This window comes from Mirounga angustirostris, unplaced genomic scaffold (genome assembly GCF_029215605.1).
Source record: "Mirounga angustirostris isolate CCGP_5_RB_7025 unplaced genomic scaffold, mMirAng1.0.hap1 SCAF_7, whole genome shotgun sequence".
NCBI classification, from domain to species: Eukaryota; Metazoa; Chordata; class Mammalia; order Carnivora; family Phocidae; genus Mirounga; species Mirounga angustirostris.
The window spans coordinates 142,843,225-142,866,085 of NW_026991715.1; the positions used below are offsets into that span (position 1 = coordinate 142,843,225).

At 44.5% G+C, this 22,861-nt stretch overlaps 1 protein-coding gene across 15 annotated transcripts in view; it reads right to left on the reverse strand.

Moving 5' to 3' along the window:
- TRIO (trio Rho guanine nucleotide exchange factor) overlaps positions 1-22,861 on the reverse strand; it is a 341,653-nt gene that overhangs the window by 220,181 nt on the left and 98,611 nt on the right. For all 15 annotated transcript variants that reach the window (XR_010413353.1, XR_010413354.1, XM_045863432.3 and 12 more), the window contains exon 2: positions 3,067-3,141. Coding sequence is in view for 13 of the 15 variants with exons in the window: in XM_045863432.3 (XP_045719388.1) it covers positions 3,067-3,141 (75 nt within the window). In the remaining 2 variants the exon portion in view is untranslated. The remainder of the gene's footprint in view (positions 1-3,066; positions 3,142-22,861) is intronic.

The window sequence follows — 22,861 nt, forward strand, 5'->3', positions numbered from 1 at the left end:
CACAGGGCTGACATTATACATTTATTATATATATATAATATATATATTATATATATGTTATATATGTATATGATGTCCACACTAGGACAATATATATAACACATTAACATATATATTAAATAAAATGTTAAATATAAACTATAAAACACTTCTTTTACTGCCCCTACTCCTGACCTGAAGCATGAAGTCAGGTTTGTCACCTCATTTAATTCACCCTCTGCAGGAGTTAGTAAGTACTTTGCCGTCTTACCTATATGTGGTGAGGACTGCTTTCTACAGTACCTGGAGATGAGACTGAGGATCAGAAATATTCAAGTTCAAAGAATCCCTACTGGGTTTTTAGAGATTTTGACCTAATAAGTATCTCATGGAATCACTGATCTTCTGGCCTGCTTTTTCAAAGCCCTAGTTATTCCACTTAGATTTAATCTTTTTTTTTTTTTTTTTTAAGATTTTATTTATTTTTTTGACAGAGAGAGACATAGCAAGAGCAGGAACACAAGCAGGGGGAGTGGGAGAGGGAGAAGCAGGCTTCCTGCCGAGCAGGGAGCCCGATGTGGGACTCGATCCCAGGACCCTGGGATCATGACCCGAGCTGAAGGCAGACGCTTAACGACTGAGCCACCCAGGCGCCCCCACTTAGATTTAATTTACTAAAAGCTACTCACATAGAGAGCTTTTACAAACGTACCAAAATAAATATCCCCTAATATTTTAAAAAATGGGGTCAGAGCAGAAAGTAAATTAGTAGTTGCCCGAGCCAGGCGGTAAAGGAAATGGGGACTGGGCATGGGGTTCTTCTGGAGGTAATCAAAGTGTTCTGGGATTCGACCATGGTGATAGTTTCACAACCTTGTGAAAACCCTAAAATCCACTGAATCATACACTTTTAAAGGGTAGATTTTATGGTTGTGGATTATATCTCAATAAAACAGATTTTAAAAAACAGGATCAGAGGTATAAATTTTTCAGAAGTTTATTCTTTCACTGTAAACCTTTTACACACACAAAGAAATCAACATGCAAGTAACGTTTTTAACTATTTTAAATTAAAGTTTTTAATTTAGTGGGGTTTTTTCCCTTTTCTCTTCCTAAACAAAATAACAGCAAGCCTAAGAAACAGCAAATGACATCATGCTAACATAACTTGCCAATTCTGGTCATAAAGTAGGAAATACTATAAAATTGTGATGGCACCTACCAACTTCATTTAACCAACACAGCTGGCGAAAGTCTCAGATATTTAACAACAGTTCCAGACTAGTTTGCTGCAGTGCACCACTTCCCTCCCCACTAAAGAGACCCAACTTTAACTAACCCTGCAGAATTTAAGGTTTGAGTAAAGAGTCATGACAAACTCTGAAAGATCGATGATTTTATTTCTTCGATTAGTTAAAAGGGAAATAGTTTTAATTCTGATAATAACTTAGACAAAAATGATATCAAATGAGACATTCTGTATTAAATGCCTAATAAAGAATGAGTACAAGTAAAAATCATCAACCTTAACCTTCCCCTGCTCTTGACATGCCCGTCTCCAGGAGCTTAACCAAAGAAACAAGCGTTCTTACCACAGATCCAAACTTTAAACATCCAAAAACTGAGGAACATGTGGAATTGGCTTTAGGTCCTCCTATGGACGCCTCTGCTATTTGTAAGTGGAGTCTTTTCATTAAAATCCATCTGTCAACTATAAACTCAGGAGCTGACAAACCGCGGCACGAGTCCACATTACGCAGTTTGTCACTAAGTGATTAGGAAAGAGCGAAGGCTACTTTTAAAATTCGGTGTACTACAAGCCAGGAGGGGAATTTTTTTTTTAAGCATGTATTCCCAACTACCTAAAGCATCTTCTTTTCATGAACTTCTATTAACATTCCAAGTGCATTCTGAATTAGACTCACTTGAGCCAAATCATCAAACAGTGTTTACGAGGGGCACCAGGAAACACCACTGGCCACCAAGGTGAGATTAGCAAAAGCACCACAGGGAGCTGTGCCCTAAATATAGCTCCGTTTGACATGCCAAAAGGACACACCCCACATATAAAAGCAGCTGGTGGTGTTATACGTTTAAAATAAAATGTGTTCAAAAGGAGACATCAGATCAGCATATTATGCCTGTCTGAGAAAGATAAAAAATTATCAGCGGAAACACATCCAGGAAGACCATCTAAAAGCACATGACACTCCACACATTTACTTCCTGCTACAACAGAGCAGAAAAATCTGCAAACCTTTGTTTTGTAACAAGTGAACTCGTGCCAAAAAGGTAATATACCCAACGGCTCTTCTGTTCATGTAGAGCGGGCCCCCAAAGAAACAGCCCTAAAGCTTCCCCTCCAGCGCCCCAAAGCCTGAGAGTCTGGCCTAGATGTCCCCACCCTGCAGGAGGGCCAGGATGTACAGGTGAGCGGAGGACCCAAGAGATCACTGGGGCTTTCATACTCCAAAACATGGGTTCTAGGAACTCCAGGGTGAGGGAACAAGAAACCAAGGCAAGGAAATCAGGACACATCCAGTAAGGTCACATTCCCATCAATTTCAGGAAGATGGACTTTTTTTTTTTTTTAAGATTTTATTTATTTATTTGACAGAGAGCACAAGCAGGGGGAGTGGCAGACAGAGGGAGAGGGAGAAGCAGACTCCCCGCTGAGCAGGGAGCCCAATGAGGGGACTCCATCCCAGGACCCAGAGGATCATGACCCGAGCCAAAGGTAGATGCTTAACCAACTGAGCCACCCAGGCACCCAGATGATGGACTTTTAAACTTTTAAACCATCAGTTGCTTTACTTAATCGAATGGGGAAAAACATCAAATGTTTGTTGAATGACATATCTCACTCACCAGTGCTATCTGACTTATAATGTGCCTACCCGCTAGGAGAAAATGCTTTAGGCACTAATTTCTCAGGAAAATGTTACAAGAATAAAGCAATTAAAATCCACTGAAACACCAGTGCTTTAATGTGTGTGGCAGGTGAGTTAATGTGGTATTTCAGACTCTGACACTGTATCAGAAGCAGTCAGAAGAAACAGTAACACAGAGTAGAAAGTTCAACTTTACCTGAAAGGTACGCAACTTTTTCCTTTAAAATTGGCAAAACATCCATAGCTTTCATTTCATCGTTTTTTCGAAACCCTGAAATACATAAGGAGAAATTCAAGTTACTACGTTGCTTGAGTGACATTTAACTTCTTACCCAGTCTATCCAATGTCAACACAGCAGCTTTCCTCACACCCATTAAATCAGCTTTAGAAATATCATTTCAAAGCATCTGAAAGACTGTGATTACAGAATTATCTTCTATTTTAATGTCAAACAATGATTTGCACATAGACCCAAAGGCTCCGGTACCAAGCTGGCTCCAGGCCACTCGTAGCAATAAAGATCTGGTCCCCAAAAACACAGGATATGAAACCAGTCCAGATCATTTCAAAAATCTTCATCTGAATCCTGTGGATGAATGCAACTAAAGCAGCAATACCATGTTTTAAACACGCGGCTTGGTGACACGCTGAAGCCTCTAGGGGGAGCTCTGAGCCTCCTCCTCCCCCTCCTCCTCCCCTTCCCAGAGTCCGGTGTGGTTAAAAATAAACAGTGGCAGTGAGGAGAGCAGGGATTATAAATAGCCAGGGACTGGCCACAGCTCCCTTTAGGCTCTACCCTTCCAGGCTTTCTGGGTCATGCCCCCCCCCCCGGAGGAATGTCACTGGTTAGTGGGATAAGATGGCCCAGTGCCACCTGCTTCAGAAGGTGGCCGAGACCCTCTCCTCAACTGTGAAACTAATTCTCCCCGTGCCCAATATTGTCAAAGGCAAGTGGAGAGATCACGGCAAAGAAGCACGCAGCAAGCAATTTAGGCCAAGCCAACATCCATCTAAGATAAGGAATTCTTGCAGCCCAAACGTGTCTGGCCCAGCTCACCAGGGCAAAGGCCCCCAAAGTCTCGGGTCAAAAATGTCAATGCTCATAATAATGCCTCGGCATATTTCTCCTGGAGGTCTCCAACAGAGGGAAATCTAGGTTCAGGATGCTGGCCATCCTCAACAAAACGAGAAACTATCATTACTGGCTGAGCAATCTCTAAGAAAAATAAAAAGACCACTGTCCCGTCGCTATTTTCCTGTTTGTTTTTGCCAAAGTAGTACAAGGAATGCTCCAGAATGGTAGCTTGGTAACACAATGGAAGATGCAGACCTGGATTGAGAGAGCAAGGAAAGCTCTCTCTCAGTGAACTGGGGCTTCCACCTGTGACGTGTCTGAGCAGCCCCTGGGGAACCAGCCCTGCCATAGAGGAAACCTATAAAAAAAATCAACCGTCTCAAGGCTGCAGAGTAACCCAAAGCAGGGAGACACACTTGGGGAAAAAGGGAATGGCACTGGGAGCACTGGGCTGGGGCTTTTAGCCTGAGGACAGGGTGCAGGCTAAGCCACATGGAGCTGCCAACACATGAACCAGGACACAGCTCGGGGCAACCTCAGCAGCTGAGGAGAAATTGTGGAAAGGAGCAGGGGAGCCCCAAATTCTGGGTATAATCTTGGCCCAAATCTCTGACTCTCCCCTGAGCTTCACTTGTAGGAGGCAAGCTCCAAGCTAAAAACAAAGTATCTGACTGAGATTCATGTTGGGGCCCACCACAGACGAGGTGGGGTTCCTAGTTTGAGTCCAGCCAAATTAGCACCCTGCCAAAGCAAGCAAACAACAAAATCGGCACTTTGAGGAAGAATGTAACAGAATCCAGCCTCTGCAATATATCAGTCATAGAAGCAAAGAATGACTAAATTAATGGTGTGATTTGATTAAGTAAATCTCTCCTGCCCACAGAATACTTATATGTATCCTAAGAACCCAGTTTAACAGGATTAACCATGATATTGACAATCACCAGAGACACTGCACAAAGACAGCAGCGAACACATCCTGAGGAGGACCCCAAGGTCCAGGAGATAGAGCAGCATGACCTCTCTGGTCATGTAAGGGCTCAACACAGAACCCACACCTCTACATCATCAGGCCATTTTGCTTTCCAATATACCAAGCTTTGTGCTGGCAATCCACCAAGCTTTTAAAAACAGTGGCTATTTATAAAAGGCAAAACAAGAGCCAAGAGTTCTGCAATTTCATCCTTAAGGTTCCTTCAAAACTCTTGAATGGATGCAATCTAGTCTCAGCAATTCACTGCCAGTCGTTGGGTAATTCACTGGACACGTCTACAAAGACAGATTACATCTCAATTCCATCTGGGGTGGACAGAGATGTCAGTAGGGCAAACTACAAAGAGGAATTAGGCAGCACGGCGGCCCTCGTGAAGACAAGTTTATAAATACCTATGGCAAGGCACAGCATGAAAAGTTCCACAAGCAGCCCAGAGTGCTAGGGGCCTGGACAAATGAAGAGGCAAATCAAATGATAGAAACGGTAGGAAGAACTAAGCCTTAACTGTGGATTGCAATTTACAGGGATTTGAAAAGAGGATCCCCCTTCTATTGCTACCAGATAAGAAAACACAGGCTTTCCCCCATTCGCACACTGCCTCTGCCCCCACAGAAGCCCTGGCCAGGACACAGCCAAGCCCTCCGAGAAGGACCACCAGCTGACTGCTGTCCTGGATTCGCACACTCTATAGAAACCGAAGCCCCACTTGAGGGTCTAGCCCATCTCACACAACCCTCAACAAATAGACTGTCCTAATCCCAGTGCTGGCACCTCACAAGAGGACTCCGTGACTTACATGATAATTCCAAAGCATCCTTACCAATTCCTGCTGACTCTCTGAAACAACCCATTTATTACCACCCTTTACGGAGTGGATGATGGAAGTTAGAGCTGCCATGTTACAGGACACCCCATGGGAAGAATAGCACTGACGTGAAAACAAGGTGAAATAAACAAAACTTCACAACCAAAATCTCGATTTCCTATGACCCACTAGAAACCACAGACTCACTCCTGTGTTTTAGTTTCTAAAAACTATAGTTACTTTAAGCCTATCAGTTCCTGAATTTCTCCCCTAAATTAAATAAGACCCACAGTTTTGTTAGAGGAGGAAAGGCACACGAATCCAGGGTTAAACTGGTGTTGAAGTGGGTTATGCTTCTATTGTGATATACATACATGTCCAAACATAGAGTAGAATATAAATTCTTCAGTTTTACCACAATATTTTTGTTGAATATGTCATGGAAAAATAGATGGGAATTTCATTAAAATAGTCAAAACTTTTAAAATAGAAAATTTTTAAAAGCAGAAATATAACACTAACCACAAAGAAACTGAGTTTGTGACTATTATGGCAGTCACCTAAGTATTATCTTTAATCTCATTTCCATTTTAAAAAACACACCCCATAAGCAAAAGGCTAAGGAAGGATGTATACATACCATAAAGCTAGATTAAATATATCATGTAACTTTTAATAAAAAGCAGGAAGAACTCAGCCATGAAACATCCTCAGATCAAAAAGGCAGATTCTATTCTATGCCCTGAAGAGCTATTTATGAAAACAGAGTGTGCAACTATTAAAAAAAAAAAAAAAATTCCAAATACATGGCTTCTGTGCTATTCCAGTGATTCTAGATTACACGGCAGATAAGACAACTCCTACTGTGCTCCTTCCTCGTGCATTAAAGGAGCTAGCTGTGGTGTCTAAACTTTTGGATCAAAAGGATATGCTCCAGGACTATCCCTATAAGCACACAGCTCCCTCGCCCTCCATGCTCATGGGGAGAGAAAGGGATGGCAAATGCCACCTTGGAGCAATGCTCCTGAGTTCTCAGACCACATCTTTGTGTCACAGACCACGAGTCAGCAGCAGTTTTACTTCTAAGTGCTACCAAGAGAGTTTGAAAATGCCACTAATAGGTAAAAGGGGGTGCCAGAGAAAGACTCTTGGTAAAATTAGACAAAAAGAAAAGCAGGTTGAAAAGTGATAACGAGGGGTCAAAGTCGGAGGACATTTAGTTATACCCGTTTCTTTCTTTCTTTTTTTTTTTAAAGATTTTATTTATTTATTTGAGAGAGAGAATGAGATAGAGAGAGAGCATGAGAGGGGGGAGGGTCAGAAGGAGAAGCAGACTCCCTGCTGAGCAGGGAGCCCGATGCGGGACTCGATCCCGCGACTCCAGGATCATGACCTGAACCGAAGGCAGTCGCTTAACCAACTGAGCCACCCAGGCACCCTACCCGTTTCTTAAATTAGATACTTTTTAAATTACACAGAGCCTAACTAAAGAGTGCAGAAAGACAGACTAGATTCTTGTTACAATTTATTTTGTTTTAAGATTCTATTTGAGAGAGAGAGAGAGAGAAAGCACCAGCAGGGTGAGGGGCAGAGGGAAAAGCAGGCTCCCCGCTGAGCAGGGAGTCTGATGTGGGACTTGATCCCATGACCCTGGGATCATGACCTGAGCCGAAGGCAGATGCTTAACCAACTGAGCCACCCAGGCGCCCAACTGTGGCATTACTGAAGAAAAAAGAAAGTGCTCAGTAAGGTGAAATAAGTCAGATGAGGTAAAAAAAAAAAAAAAAAAAAGAATCAAATTTAAACTTTTTAAACTAAGACACAGGATCATTTTTTCTAATCCCTTATTTCTCCCAGGACTACTGGCAGATATTAGTAATATGAAATTTTATGTATTCCTTCAATTAAACTAGTCAAATCGTTTGGTTTTTCTTTTTTCTTGTGAAGTAAAAAGTGTCAGAAAAAACCATAGTTATCTCTTGATCATTTGGGCTGAACGGAATGAACTGACACCTTGTTCTGAACCGTCTGCCTCACCTCCTGCAGTGGGATTTGTCTTTAAAAGACAATCCACGAGACAAACTGTGCTCTTCATCCATTTTCAAAGGTCTCATTTGCCTGTCAGCTATACTACTTTAGTACTTGATGGGAAGATCAAAAATGGGAGTAACTGAAAAATAAAATTCTACACCTTCAGAAACACAGGTTGTAGCAGTAATAAAAATGTGTTAATAAATAAAGCAGCATTCTGAAACAAAAATAAGAAGGAACACTCCAGTAAGCTGGAGGGTTACTATTAGTACCAAGTCTTGGTGGTAATTACCTAATTTTACTCATTAGTTTATTTAGGGGAAACGCGTGCGCGCACACGCACCCCTCAACACAAAGAGCAGGATGATGAATCTCTGCATCAGTGGCGCCGCGCATGCGCAAATGGAGATGACGTCACCCTTTCCAAGCAGGCCCTCCGCAGTTCCGACTCGCTCACCTTTCTCTGCAGAGCCTGCAGGATTAGTCACAGATCACAGCGAGCGGTGGTGCGTGGCATACAGTGTTTGTGCTATCAAGGGTTTTAACTAGGCAAGCAGTTAGACTAGTGTTGTGTAGGAAGGAAGCATTTTTAACTAGCCTGGATCCTCTATGAAAATGTTTAGGGGGAAAGAAGGCTATAAATCAAATGATATTAATGTCATTTTTACTAAGGCATAAAAACAAAATATAATGTAATGCTTATATTTTTATGTAAATATGACTACAATCCACACATGCAAAATGTTTATGAAATGCATATGAGGTGAATTAAATACTTATATCAGGAATATGGGCATGCTCACAGACCATCACACAGGAATACAGATGGGGTTTCATAGTGCAGTATTATAATTTTCACTTAAACCTTTATGGTTAGAATAACTGTCAGACTCGTTAATTTATTCCCTCGCATAATCTTAGAAGCAATAGCCTGTAATGTAACATCATACCTTTAAGGAAGAAAAACAGCATAAGCTTGATTGATCCAAGGAAGGTAAGGGCATTTCAACTTAAAATAGCTCTGGCTTTTTAATGTCTTGAGCACAAAACACAGAGGACAAACCAAAATAACCAAAAGACCATAACAAAAAAATATTTTTTAACTATTACATATACTTTAATGTAAATGAAATAATGAATTTTTAATGTTTGATGATTTAATTATGTATTAGCTACGCATTAGAATTTAATTAAAAACCATAACAGATCAATCGAAGAGAATATTTTAATAGTCAAAAGAGTAGTAGTATTATAAAAGGGAATTCTACCTTCCTACAATCTCATACATCAAAAAAGAACCATGTGCCCAGATGTGTTGTTCATCTTTGTATCCCGAAGGACCAGCCAGGGCTAACTAAGCACAGAGAAACTTTATCCTCATGTTTGCCGAAAGACAAAAGAAAGAACACATATATCTGTCTGTACCTCTAAGAGTATCAGGAGATGCCTCTAGGGAAAGCTCCCACACTGTGCTCTGAGCCTCTAGTCACCCATCCCAAGGCACATGCATACAGATACGTATACATATGTGCCTGCTTATGGTTCTGTGATACCTACTCAAAAGAAGGCTTGCTTTACATCAAGAAGCAGAGTCTCAGGAAAGCCAGCAGAAACTTAGTTTCTACCAAATGAACCACAGAGATACAACTGATACAATTTGATCACTGTCAAATGATTTGATTTAGAACAAATCATCCACGATTGACGGCTAAAAGAAACCACGTTTAATCATTACAACAAACATTTCATACATGTTAGTACCCTTGCCCTCTACCAAAATAGAAAGAAAAAAATCCTTATGCCTTCCTATTTTTTATTTTTTTATTTTTAAAGATTTTTATTTATTTATTTGACAGAGAGAGAGATAGCGAGAGCAGGAACACAAGCAGGGGGAGTGGGAGAGGGAGAAGCAGGCTTCCTGCCGAGCAGGGAGCCCGATGTGGGACTCGATCCCAGGACCCTGGGATCATGACCTGAGCCGAAGGCAGACGCTTAACGACTGAGCCACCCAGGCGCCCGCCTTCCTATTTTTTAATGTGGATCAAAATCATTCTTGTAAAAGGCTTTGAAAAATTAAGCTATGTTGTAATTTTCCTTTTCCTTTATGCATGGATCTTTTTATTATAAGGAATAAAGGTGCAATTACAGAGACTCAGTATAAATAAGTGATATTGAAACTCTGTTCAGTGTACACTGATTTGCCCTGTTTTGGGGAGAGGGGGAGGGACTTGTACATAAACTACTAGAGCGTCCTTGTTGCAGTCTGTTTGAGAAAGCAACACTTGAGTGTTCAGACTTGGTATGGAAAAACCAGGGCCAGAGGGATCACAGTAGGAGAAGACACCCTGTAAGATGGAGGATGTGTGGGATGAAGATGATTATGGTGGGTCTTGATGGCCAAGCAGAAGACTCCCATCACTGGCATAAAAAGGTGTCAAGAAAAAGGGGACACCTGCATGTCTATGATACAGCCATCTCCACCTGTGCTCATCATGGTCCCCACAAACCTGCTCCCCACTGTGTGGGTCCCAGCACACTACCTGGCCCCACAAACCACCTATCCAACAGCCAAACCAGAAACCCGGGCTTCCCCCTGCCCCCCATCCTCTCATGCACTCCTGTAGGCTCCATACTTAATTGGAGCACCTTGTCTCCCTGGCCCACTGGCCAGCATCTCTCTTGCGTGGATTACTCCAGCAGTCTCCTAAAGGAGGTGCAGGACTCTGTTTGATCCATCCTGCCACTCTCCCCTAACCCACATCTCATCATCTTACTCGCCTAAAATGTGTCAATGGCTCCTCAGAACCCTCCAATAAAACCCAAACTCCCTCACATGGCACAAAGTGCTTCATGATCTGAGCCTGTTGACCTCTGCAGCCTCATGAGCTCCCCATTCATTATCCTCTCCCTCACCTACTCCTGCAGGTCCCACAGGCCCCTGCTCCCGCATTGCCTCAAGCATCCCCTCCCCTGCCCATGGACAAGCCCACACATTCTTCACCTTCCTGAAGACTCAGACCAGATCCACTCCTTCGGTGAAGTCTTGCCATTTCCCCACTGCTGGATCTGATCCCCCACTCGGCACTCCCACCACACCTAAAACCTCATCACGCTGCATGGTAATTATCTAAGAAATACCTGTCCGGGGCCGTGCCCCCACCGCACCCCATCAGAAGGCAAGCTGGTGCCTCTCATCTTCCAGCCTGGTTTCGCTGCGGCAGAGTGCGCGGCACACGGGAAGAGCCTCACACCTAACTAGCTTGACCCTGGGGTTCATAACGTTCCAAGCAGTCAGACATTTTCAGGGGCAGTCTACAATTTGGAGTTGTGAGCCAAGTATCCGTCTTATCACATAAAGCAGCAAGTCCGAAGCAGTCAACCTGCTACACACGCTCATTTTGAGGAGGCCAATGTGACTACATTACTTGTCTAGTGTATTTGGTGACTAGCACATAAAATCGCATTTATATATTCTTGGGATTTTTATAATGTAATTAAAAAGGTATTTTCTCCCCTAGCCACCAAAACTTTAATTATAAAAAGCTTCTCTGGTGGGAAGACCAGTCTGTGATTTGTGAAAAGAGCATTCAGTGGCTTTTCATTCTACCTTCTCAAGGACCAAAAGAATGCAGGCCTTCAGGGAAGTGGTTTCTAAGTAGGAAACACAGGGAGCCCTGCCTCTTTGCAGCGGGTGGGGTCGTGGTCCTGTCTTCACCCAAGAATTCCAAGTTACCCAGAAGTGCTTTCATCCTGAGATTCTGTAAACAGAAGCAGCATGAGGGAACCAGCAACCAAATAAATGCCGAGCAACTCAAAACTGAACACCTTTCTTTCTGTCTTGTTGTCTTAAGCCCCTCAGTACCAGAAGGCCAAGTTCAGCCTGAGGCAACCTAACTGAACACTCACATGGCAATGTCTTTTGCCACATTAATTAAACACAGGTTAAGGCTCTGTGTCATATATCACAGATAGTAACAATCCCAGAACACCTGCATTATATCACTGACATCTTTCCTTGTTACCAACCACGAGTATGAAGGGAATAGAAAACACATCAAGCAAACAGGCAGTCAAACCCTTCTGGCTGGTCTATAAATTTAAGATAAAGGGATGTAATTCCTATGAATGAATCAACATTTGGGTTCAAAATTTGGTTTCTTTCAGCTTCTCTGCACATCAATATTCCCCAAGCCAGCCTTCCTTCTGTCCACCCTACAATGCCAAGGCTCTGCTTTGGAATATTTCCTCCTGCCCAGATAGACAAGAAAGGGCATAAGCATGGGGTAGGCACGGAAGCCACAATCCTCACCCGGAGGTCTTCCTCCAGGCTCCTCAGCAAACGCCTATCAATCCCGTCTACCTTCAAGACACCTGATTAGTTTTACATTCATGGAGAAAAAATAAACCAAGGTTGTGTCTTAATAAGCTATCAATTACCTTGACTGAGCAGTGATCATATTCAAGTGGAAATACTATATTTAGGGACACTAAATTACACACACATATATACAAAATATCAAAATGTCTCCTAAAGGAAGTAGTCAGCAAAATTATTGTATGTCAATTCTGCTTCAAAACTCTTCAGTTAATTCATTTATCCTTACATTAGGGTATCATCCAAGGCAAATGCCACAAAGAAACAATTTTTAACCCAAGGACTGAAAAGTTATTTCCATTTGGATTTAATTTCAACATAAATTCACTAGAAAGATATATCTTTAATAATATCAAAGAATTTGGCAGAACTTTCTACCAGCCAGTCCTCTGATGAAGCTTAGAATTGTGTTTTTAATCCCTTGGCATTCACAGAGGACATATTTACACACAGTGCTCTCTTAAGTCCTAGAGATTTTCCTCCTAAATGGTATGTTCTGATTTTAAGAAGCTTATAATCTAAAACAAAATAAAACACACATTTAGACCAACAGTGGCCTTAACAATGTGTACGCAACAGGAAAAGCCTGATGGAGATGAACAAATGTCTTGCAAATCCACGTACTATTATTTTTAAAAGAGATGTAGATACTGCTGTGATTAGACAAACCCACCTAGAAGTGTTACTTTTGTCCCTGAAATTTCTTATCAATCTTGGACACTAAGTCTGTGACATAAAAAAGGGTGTTTGGGACCATTCTGAAAGGGTTAGAAACCCTTGCTCCAGGGATTAAGACCACAAAGCACAGGAGTGAATAATACGAATAACATGTTCAAAGATGAACACTGTGATGTTTTAATCATTAGAAACCCACTTGATAGTTTGTTTACACGCAGCTGCTTTGTCTAAGTTACTCCGTTCCCCTACTCTGCTTTGACAACTGTTTTCATCTTTTTCTGAACGTATCAGAAATACATCGGAAATACACTGTGATACATCTGGTGCTTGAGGACACAAACCAGAACAAGCTAAGTTCTGACCTTCAGATGTCTACTGACCAACCACGGACAAGAGCCTCAAACAGTACAAGAACCCGAGGAGCAATTCCGTCACCACCGTGTAAGGACAACTCAAAAAACCAAAACAAGAACAACAAAACCTGGTGCTTTGTAACTTGTTTTCAGGCTGAATTTGGAGTACAACCTAAAGTTTGAATTTTTCTTCCAGATCTTTCTATTTGCCATAACTAGATTTGACTGCTGAGGACATGCTGAGAGAAGGACCAGGCCAACTCTGGGCACAGACAATGTGACTTGTTTTACAATTAGACCACGGAAGGCAAGCTCAGCCTTTAGGACTCACCGGCTTTTAAGGTTAAAGTGCCTTCTAATTCAGGTGCTGGTGTCCTCATTTCCAAGCAGAAGAAAAAAACCATTCTAGTGAAAAGGTCCCTACCATTTACCTTCCTACTGGATTCCTAACAAGAAATTACAGAAACTACCAGAGTTGAGAAAAGGAACACCACCTGCTATTGTAAAAAACAAAAAGCAAAGTGAAAGTCATTGCCACTCTCTAACTAACTGCCTCTCCCACCTCCTCCACCTCAAATCCCGTCTGCATAAACACACAAAAGTAGATTTTTTTTAAATTCTGGTTTAAAATGTGTTTATTAAATCAAATAATTTAGATATACTGATGAGAAAGCAAATTTTGACATAAAAATAGATTTAATGGGGATGGATTCATCTCCACTTATATTTTTATGCATATGCACTGAGGAAGAGAAAAAGGTGCAAATTCACAAGGTAGAGGACACAAGTGTCTGAGGGGCGTGACCCCTCAGGGAAGGAGTGCAGGGCAGCTTGCTGGAAGGAAGTCACTGCCGGGCACTCAGCACATGTGAGGAGATTTCGAGCTAGTCCTGGGGGCGCGGCTCCTCCGCCGAGTCACTGGAGGTTGAGGTGGGAAGTCAGTAAGCAGGAGCCAACACAGGCTCAGAGGAATGAACCAGCCGCGCTCCAGAAGGACCACGACCCACACAGAAGGTGGAGAAGGTCCACCTGTGTGACTGTCACTCATCATCCCACCTGGGGCACTGCTGAACTGCTAAGGGCAGAACGGACAGGTGGCACGTGGGCCTGTGCCCCAGGGCCTCCTCCTGCCCGCCACAGAGTCCCGCAGTACATAACCTGGCGGGGAGGCTGCCCCCCTCCCCTGCAAGTTTTACTTCTTCAGGCTTGTCCTGCTACCCAACCTGAGTGGGGTCAAGCCCAAAGGCGTGTGCCTTGTAGGCTTGGGAATCCGCTTCTCCTTTCCCAATTCCCTGATTGCTACACTCCTGACAGAGAAACAGTATGTGTCTACCAAAGAATGTTTTTTCCAAGTTAACTCAGTATAGAAACGCAAACAGCAATACAATAAGGGCATTTCAAGTAAGATGCGCAGTACTCCTTCTCCAGCTCACGCACCTGCAGGCCCTTTGCAGTACTCTGCAGAGACCAAGGACAAGATGGCACAGGGCTACAACGTCCTTCCAAGGGAGACAGGAGAGACACAGAGGGTGTGGAGGGGACTCCACCCCTCACTTCTGTTAGCATTACATTTTACGGATGTCACCTGAAAGCGACAGTGCCACAACTCAAAAGAAAACTGTCAAGGTACCACTATATCTAGTAAGGAGCCGGGGCTGGACCCGGCTGCCTGGTCTGCCGACTCCCAGCAGGGACACAGTGGACTCACGCTCAGTCCCTCTGCACTTTGTTTCCTCATCTGCAAAATGGGATCCCAATGACACCACCTCACAGAACCAATAAACAGCACCTAGACCACTAGCTATGATTGCCACTGACATCTGAGAAAGCCACTTATTCTTAGGTGTACACATTTGATAAATGCTTTAAATAAGTGGATTTGAGGAAATTTTGCCCATTTACCTGCCACTTCTGCATTCTGTATGGAGATGCATCTTCATTTTCATCAAATGATGAAATGCAAAGATGCATTTTCATCAAAAATAAAAAAGAGTAGGACTGAGATGTCCAGTTACCATCAAAAGTCACCAAAAAGAAACCACTTATTTTTACAACTTACAACAGATTAACCTTGGCAATTTCCTCCTCCCAGACTGCCTGTAAATAAGTAACTGTAAGGCGGTTCAAAAGTCAGAAGACTCTCCGATCTAAGAGCTTTCAGCAGTTCATCCCGACCCCTTCGTCACCCCCCCACACACACACACACAGCAACACCCCACCGGCACCTGAGCATTCTCAGGATCCTGCTTATCAGCCTGTTCCCATCTATGGGAAGGGGCAAATCAGAATACAAATAGAAATGAAAGCAGGTGAGCCAGAAAAGTCACCTGAAGGGAAAACATTTTTGTAAGAGATCACCTCCTCTCACTAAAATGGTGGCAACAAAAACTTAGGGCTCTCCCTTCCTGACACCTCCTCGTTCACAACCCTCTACAGTCGAGACCTGTCTGTCCATTGGTGTAAGAAGTCCTTTTCTTCGGCTTTGCCAGCGGGAGGGGCAGGGATTACAGCAAGAGCCTTGAGCTTGCTAGTGGCCGCGGGAGCTGAAGGGAAGCAGGCAGTGCTGGTCTGGCTCCCCCATCTAGGCCCTCCACCTGCAGCAGCCCTGCCCTGCTTCTGGGACATCTGTAACCAAGAGGAGGTCACTCTCTACCCCTACAAGGCTACTTGAGGCCAGAAGGCACAGACCGTACTCTTTCCCCTCCATCTTCCACCTTCCTGCTGTTTTTAATAGATGATCAAGAACAAACAGGATCTTCCCATTCTGCCGAGAGTCGTGGTAAACAGTGCAATGAGCAGCCAGCTGCATGCACACAAAAATGCTGGCCTCTGTCCATATTACTGCCCGTGGCTGCCAGACCCTCAGCCCATGCTGGTGAAGACCGAAGTCGTGCAAAATTAAGGTTTTAAAGTGATGAGAAACCACGCTAAGCTTTCCTTCTTTGTTCCTTGCAGAAGCCAGCCCAGGTGGATGCTGACAGCATGACATCAGTCAACTCTGCAACGGTACCGCCTCAAAACCTCAAAACCGGAGAAGGACGGTGGGTGCTAGTACAGTAAATAACATCTAAGAGCCCTGGTGGCTTTAAATATTCAGTTCTTCACTTTACGGTAACGCAAAAAGGCTTTCAAATCGATTTTTCTAATTCTTTCAGCTACTAAAATGAAAGCCCGGGCAACACGGGTCCCACTTAGAAGACAGTACCAGTCTGGTCTGCACAGAGGTATGTGTATTCCACGCGCACGTTTGAAAGCAGCATCCTATTTAAGAACCGGGACACGCCAACACCTCCGAAGCCTCCCCGCTCCTGCCTGATAATGCCTACCTCCTGACACAACCACTGTGCTGACACCGAGGGTAACCATTCCCTTGCTTTCGTTATAGCTTTGCTATTTATTAATCTATTGCTACATGATATACTGCTCTGTTTCCTTGTTTTTGAGCTTCATGTGAATGCAGTCATACTATGTGCACCCTCTTGTGACTTGCCATCGGTTTGTACGGTTAATCTACATTGATGTGCACGCTGAGCTTTATTTAATGCTCCATTCTGTGACTACACCACAGACTTACTTAGGCAATCTTATTAATGGACATTTGCTCTGCCTCCCATGTGTGCCATTATAAATGATGCTCCCATGAACAGCCTTGTCCATATATCCCAGAACACACTTCTGGAGTGTCTCTAGGCCTACGGGGAAAACTGCTGGGTCAGAATTGACGTACCTATTCAAGTTTACGAGGTGATGTCTAATTGTTTTCCCAAATGGCTGTGCTCCATCCACATCCTCTCTAAAGCCTGCATTGTCTGTCAGATAAATCTATGTTTTTGCTTTTGTTTTATTTTTTTAAGGATGCAACCATTTGGTACTTTCTACCAAAATGAGTTGAAGAAAAAAACAAAAACAAGCATATTAACAAACAAGAAATCAGTTTGAAATTAATTTTGGGTTCTAATCTCTCTGCACCGAAAGAACAATAATCTAGATTTTCACATTTCGTCCTGCAAGTTGAAGACTGAAAGAACAGGATACCCCAGATGTTTCCCTTTCTATTTCTATCTCAACTGAATTCCTCTAATAGTTCCTCCTATTTAAGAGTCCTGCAGAGTAACTGCCAAAAAGGAACTGCTGTGGAGACCTGCACAGAAACTCAGTCTCTAACCTCCAAATGGCCTCTGTTCCAAAACCTTGTCAAATCCCCCGCTACTCGATTACAGGAATGGATTTTCCCACAGAAATCATGCTACCAATTGGCCTTGGGGTCTCGGGGATTCCCACAAAAGCCTATTTCATTCACAATAACCCATCTAAGCTGCTGGCATGGATTAGAGCAGACACGGGGTGTGTGGAGAAGATGGAGCCCAGGCAAAGGGGGAAAGACGGCCCCGGCGCTCACCATCCCCCTCACCTGCACCTGCCCAGTGGTCCTCCTCCAGGCTCCTCACGCTGCATTGCACTACCTGAACCAGTCTACCGGACCTCGACCACAGCAAGCAGTTCTCAAAGACTTTGGTCTTGAGACCTCTTCACGTGCTTAAAAATTACTGAGGATGCCAAAGAGCTTTCATTTATGTGGGTTCTTCCTGTTATCTTTACCGTCCATAGAATATCTAGATATCTAGTATGGATACTTACCATATTAAAAATTAAAACAGAAAAATTTAAAAGATGTCTTTAAAAAACCATCACAGGTTAGAATAAATAATACTGTTTATTAAACTATCTGTATTTTCCAAAAAATTAGAAGGCTGGCATTGTTTTATATTTTTGAGACTGGCTTTAAAGTCTGGCTTAATAGAACACATCTAGAGTCTCACATCTGCTTCTGCCCCCAATTTGTTGTGACATTATATGCCATGCACACCCTAGAAAACATCTTATACACCTTGGAAAGAAGGAGTGTGAAAAAAATCTAAGACTATAATTTGCCTATGGTGGAAATACCTTTTACTCAGAGATCCCCTGAAAAGTTCGTGGGAAGCCCAAGGGATCCTAAAACCACACTATGAGAACCACTGTCCTAAAGCAATGCTCTTCGACTGCTTTTGCTCAAGAGTCCTATCATCAGAGAATTTTACTACATGCCCTCAATTATATAAATGTACTACTGTACTAGTATATTACACACCCACAAATAGATGTTTGAAGATAAGCTTTAAATAAATATCTTTAAAAGGCTTTTGGTATTTTCTCCCCCCGCCCCCCCCCCAGGAGATCCCAGCGTACATTCCCTTTCAGCAAACACAGAGCTCCGGTGCTCCTTGGAATCAGCATTTCCTTTTCTTCAGCAAAGTTCCTCTGAATTACTACTGAATGTGACGAGCTAATCTACATCCGTGACTAAAAACAGTGCTGACAGAGAGGCTGTTTCCTTAATCCAATGAATGGCTGCTCATCACCTCGGCACCAGCTCCCCCGGGGAGAGAACATGGTGGCAGCGTGCACAGTCGAGCCCCCAGTCCAGGAGCCCTGAGGGTGCGGCCGGTTCTTGCTGGTGTCTGTCCACGGCTCAGTCCCCTGTGCTGCACCTGTTTCCCACGCACTCCCACCCCCCATGAGGTTGGCCAAAGTGGGGAAGAGACCATGGGTGCCCCCTTGAAAGCTGTGCCTGACAACAGGCCCCCCACATCAAGAACAGATGGGAGTCCCTCCGTGACACAGGGACCTGGTCCTCGGCAGACACATTTAAGTCAACGAGGAGCCAGTGCGCCTGGGGCAGGAGGTCTGGGAGGTGGCCAGGCGCTGGGTTAGGCCGCAGCAGGAGAGCGTGTAACACAGGACCAGACGCACATCATCACGAGTGGAAAAGGAATTAAATCTGCCAACAGACATGATGGGAACGCAACAGCCCTACCATACGAAAAAGGTCTCCAGAGTCTTGCACAAAAGATGCTTAATTTTTAATGAGACAAAAGTCTTAAGACAAGAACATCACAACTAAGTATACAGTAACAAAGTGACCTTTTCCTTTTGTAAACAAATATAACAAGAGCAAACTGATATTTTTATTTCAACATCTTGTTTTACAGGATCTGGTTAAAGATACCATAAGCTAGGGAAGGACCTCTTTTATTTATTTATTTATTTTTAAGATTTTCTTTATTTGACAGAGAGAGACACAGCGAGAGAGGGAACACAAGCAGAGGGAGTGGGAGAGGGAGAAGCAGGCTTCCCGCCGAGCAGGGAGCCCGATGCGGGGCTCGACCCCAGGACCCTGGGATCATGACCTGAGCCAAAGGCAGATGCTTAACGACTGAGCCACCCAGGCGCCCCGGGAAGGACCTCTTTTAAAGGCCTTCATCTCACAGGTTGGCCAAAAGGGGTCAGCTGCCTGGATCGACCATCCCCATGCATAAAACCATACACCTGGTGAACAGTCCCAACGGACTGTCAGCCAGCCCTGAGGACGCCGGGACTGCCGTGCTCTTCTCATCCCCTGGTCTCAAGTCCTTGCCCTCAGCTCACCCATTCCCCCGCTATCACCCCTTATTACCCCTTATTTCACCAAGAAAAGCAAGATTTTAAGATACTCTTCCCTTCTGACTTTTGAGAATAGATTCCATCTTTTCACAAACCACCTCCTCCGATCCCGTGGCTTCCCTCCGCACCACTGCCACCCCTCCCCTCGCCCCCCTGGCAGGCAGATCCGAGGCCTCAGCCATCCTCTGCAAGGAGCTGCCACCTCCCCGGGGAACTGCGAGGACTCAATGAGCCAATACAAGTGAAGCACCAAGAACTGCTCTGTAAATGTCGGCTCAAGAAACAGACACCGCACCTCCGTCTGCCACCACCCAGGCCTGAGCCTACACCATCGAGAGGGAGTGCAAGGCCTTTTCCGATGGCCATCTCAGCCTGAGGTGCGGCCAACAGAACGGCCACCAAGAGGGCGAAAACAAGTGTGCACAGCAGGCGTGAGCATGGACACATGCTCCTGTCTCCCCTCCACCCCAGGTCCAGATTCTCCAAATAATAAGGCACTTTCAGAATCTGGGATTAAGGTGCGATGATTTTTAATTATACAGGAGTTATGCTCTGTCATCTTATGTGCAGGCCATAAATGCTGATCACAATCAGTGCTCACACAGCTTAACAATAAGGCCCCCAAAGGCATCAGGCCCACAAGTCAAGGAAATTCTGTGATTCCTTAAACGTTACGGTATTACTGCACCCGGAAAGCCAGGCCCAAGAGCGCAAAGCTGGCCTGATGTAATTAAGCCTCAGTGGCCGGGGGCTCACACACCCAGGGGCTCTTAATAACTGGCAAGAGAACACCAAGGTCACTTGAGGAGAAGGAAGGTTCCAAACCTAATCTTTCATTTAAAGAAAGAAAAAAAAAAATTCAGCAGGATGAAATGCAACATGCTCGCCTCGCCTGACTCAGTCCCTGCAGCAAAGCGGCCCAATCCCCCCCCAGCCCGGCTGCAGGTCCCCCCTCTGCGCCGTGCCTTTCAGAAGCTGGTGGCAGAAACTAATGAGCAAATATGCAGAGAAGCGTTTAACCCAGAGCTGAACAAATAAGGGCACAGTCCACAGCAGCGATTACGTAGCTGCAACTGCCCTAAATCAACAGGACGGTGTGATAACCACGGAGGAAGGGCAACTAAAAGGCAGAATGTGCAGTAGGATTCATTCCACTGAAAAGGACGTGCCTCTATGTCTATGCAGCTGAACGCAGTCGTCTTCCTGGTCACCCCTCTCAAGGGTCCAAGCGCAGGTGAGCTACTGTCAGAACTCACAAAAAAGCAGTGGAAGAAAGGGGAAAGCCTAAGCTCTGAGCATATCCCCCCCTCTAATAAATAGGCAAGTGGTTGCTAATGGCAACAGAACATCTCTTCCGATGTTACATCTGCACACACACGGCCTCCGTGGCTCCCTACAACATGCTACTCTGGTCAGCTTTCTGCAGAAAGTCAGCCCTGCTCTCCAAAAGCACAAAGGCATGTGTACACACAGGTGAAGGATAGCCTTGGCAGGAGGGGAAGGCACTGCGAGAGGAATGCAATTTAATTCCAAATGCACAGTCCTTCCGAGCTGATAAAGCGTTGGCAGCACAGAGGTAACCGTGTGAAGACAGTGGCGGCATGCTGGCCACGTGGCCGACAGTGAAGAAGATTACATCATCCCCTTTGTGCAAAGCTGAACTGCGGGAGAAGCAACTGCTCGCTAGTTTAAGCACCACACGGAGCTATGCTACAGACGGCTGCAGATTTTTTAAGGTGAAAATCATCCTTATTTCTCCTCCGTGTCAAAAATAAAACATGCCCCCAAAGACAATAAAATCAAGCAGCGTGGATTCCCTAACAAATTCATATTCATTTCCCTGTGCCTTCTCAAGCATACTGTGTTAACAGGTTAATTCCTAAAGCTGGAGAGGAAAAAAATACATAGGTCTTTTTATGAACTTGGTTAGAAAATGCCCAGAATATTCATTCTTCCTCCAGATCTACTTCAGCTTTCCATTCCACGCAAGGTGGCGCACGTATGGATGTACACCTGGGGTCCGTGTTCTCTCCCACCAGAAGATGGAGCTGCTCTGGGCGGCACAGAGCCAAGCCCAGAAAGTCCTTAACCAAGCCCTCGGGCGGGGCTGTCCCCCGGGCCAGAATTCTGCTCTGCTCCTTTCAAATGATTCTATTAAACAGGCAAGTCAGGAGTCAGCTCAGAATAACGTTACTACCAAGAACCCTGCTCCCAAAATGCGTCCTGCGAGCAAGCACGCCCGCCCCTCACATTGCCATCAAACCTCACCCTCCAGCCTTGGCAACAAAGTAGCTGTGCTGAGGGTCTGTCCAGCTGCTTGACCAGGACACATGCAAATGACACTTACACAAAGGAACAAATGAAGCCTGAACTACATTACATGGACACATTCTCCATCAGGAACTCCCTCCTCTAAAGCCCGGAAAGTTCAGCTGTTTTTCAAGCTGAAGTAATGATGAGGGTATCTGCCATCAGCCAGCAAATGGGTAAGCCTCGCCAGGGGCTAAGTGTCATCAGCTTCATAATGACAACATCTCTCCCTCAGTTTCAGGATGGCTCTAGAACCAGAAATCAACTAAATCAGAAACTGTCAACTTTTCCAAGTCCACTGCACCAACAAGGTTCCATTTATACTTCTCTTGTACATTTCCACTGTTTTCTTCAACAGAGAAGCCACATGTCCACCCCTGAGAAATAACAAGTCAAGCCTCCTCTCTGTGGTCCTCGAGGTCAGCAGTTCCAAGACCTGTCTATTCCCAGCCTGTGAGCACCTCAGACCAGGGAACTGGGTCTCGCTCACGTTGGCCCACCTGTGTTGAACCGAAGGTTCAGCAGTTTTTTGAGGGGGTTCAGAATAGTGGGAAAGATTATCACCTTCAGGCAGTCAGTCAGGTTTGGAATCAAACCTCACAAGTACCATCTCCACGTTAGTCAATTCCTTAGAGCATCAGGGTTGTCTGTCAAATGGGAGTAAGAATGTATGTGCAGGTCTGCTCTGAGGACTTAAAGGAAAAGTCTGCAAGCATTGAGCACAGTGCCTGGGACTCCACTGGTGTCAAACAAATACCAGCTCTGATGAGGCTTCTCTGTTCCAAATCAGAGCCCAATAAGGTGGTTCCTGGCCATGAGGGAAGATAGACAAGAGAGGTACCCACCAGCCCAGGCAACCATTCTCGACAGGGGCAGTGCTAACTAG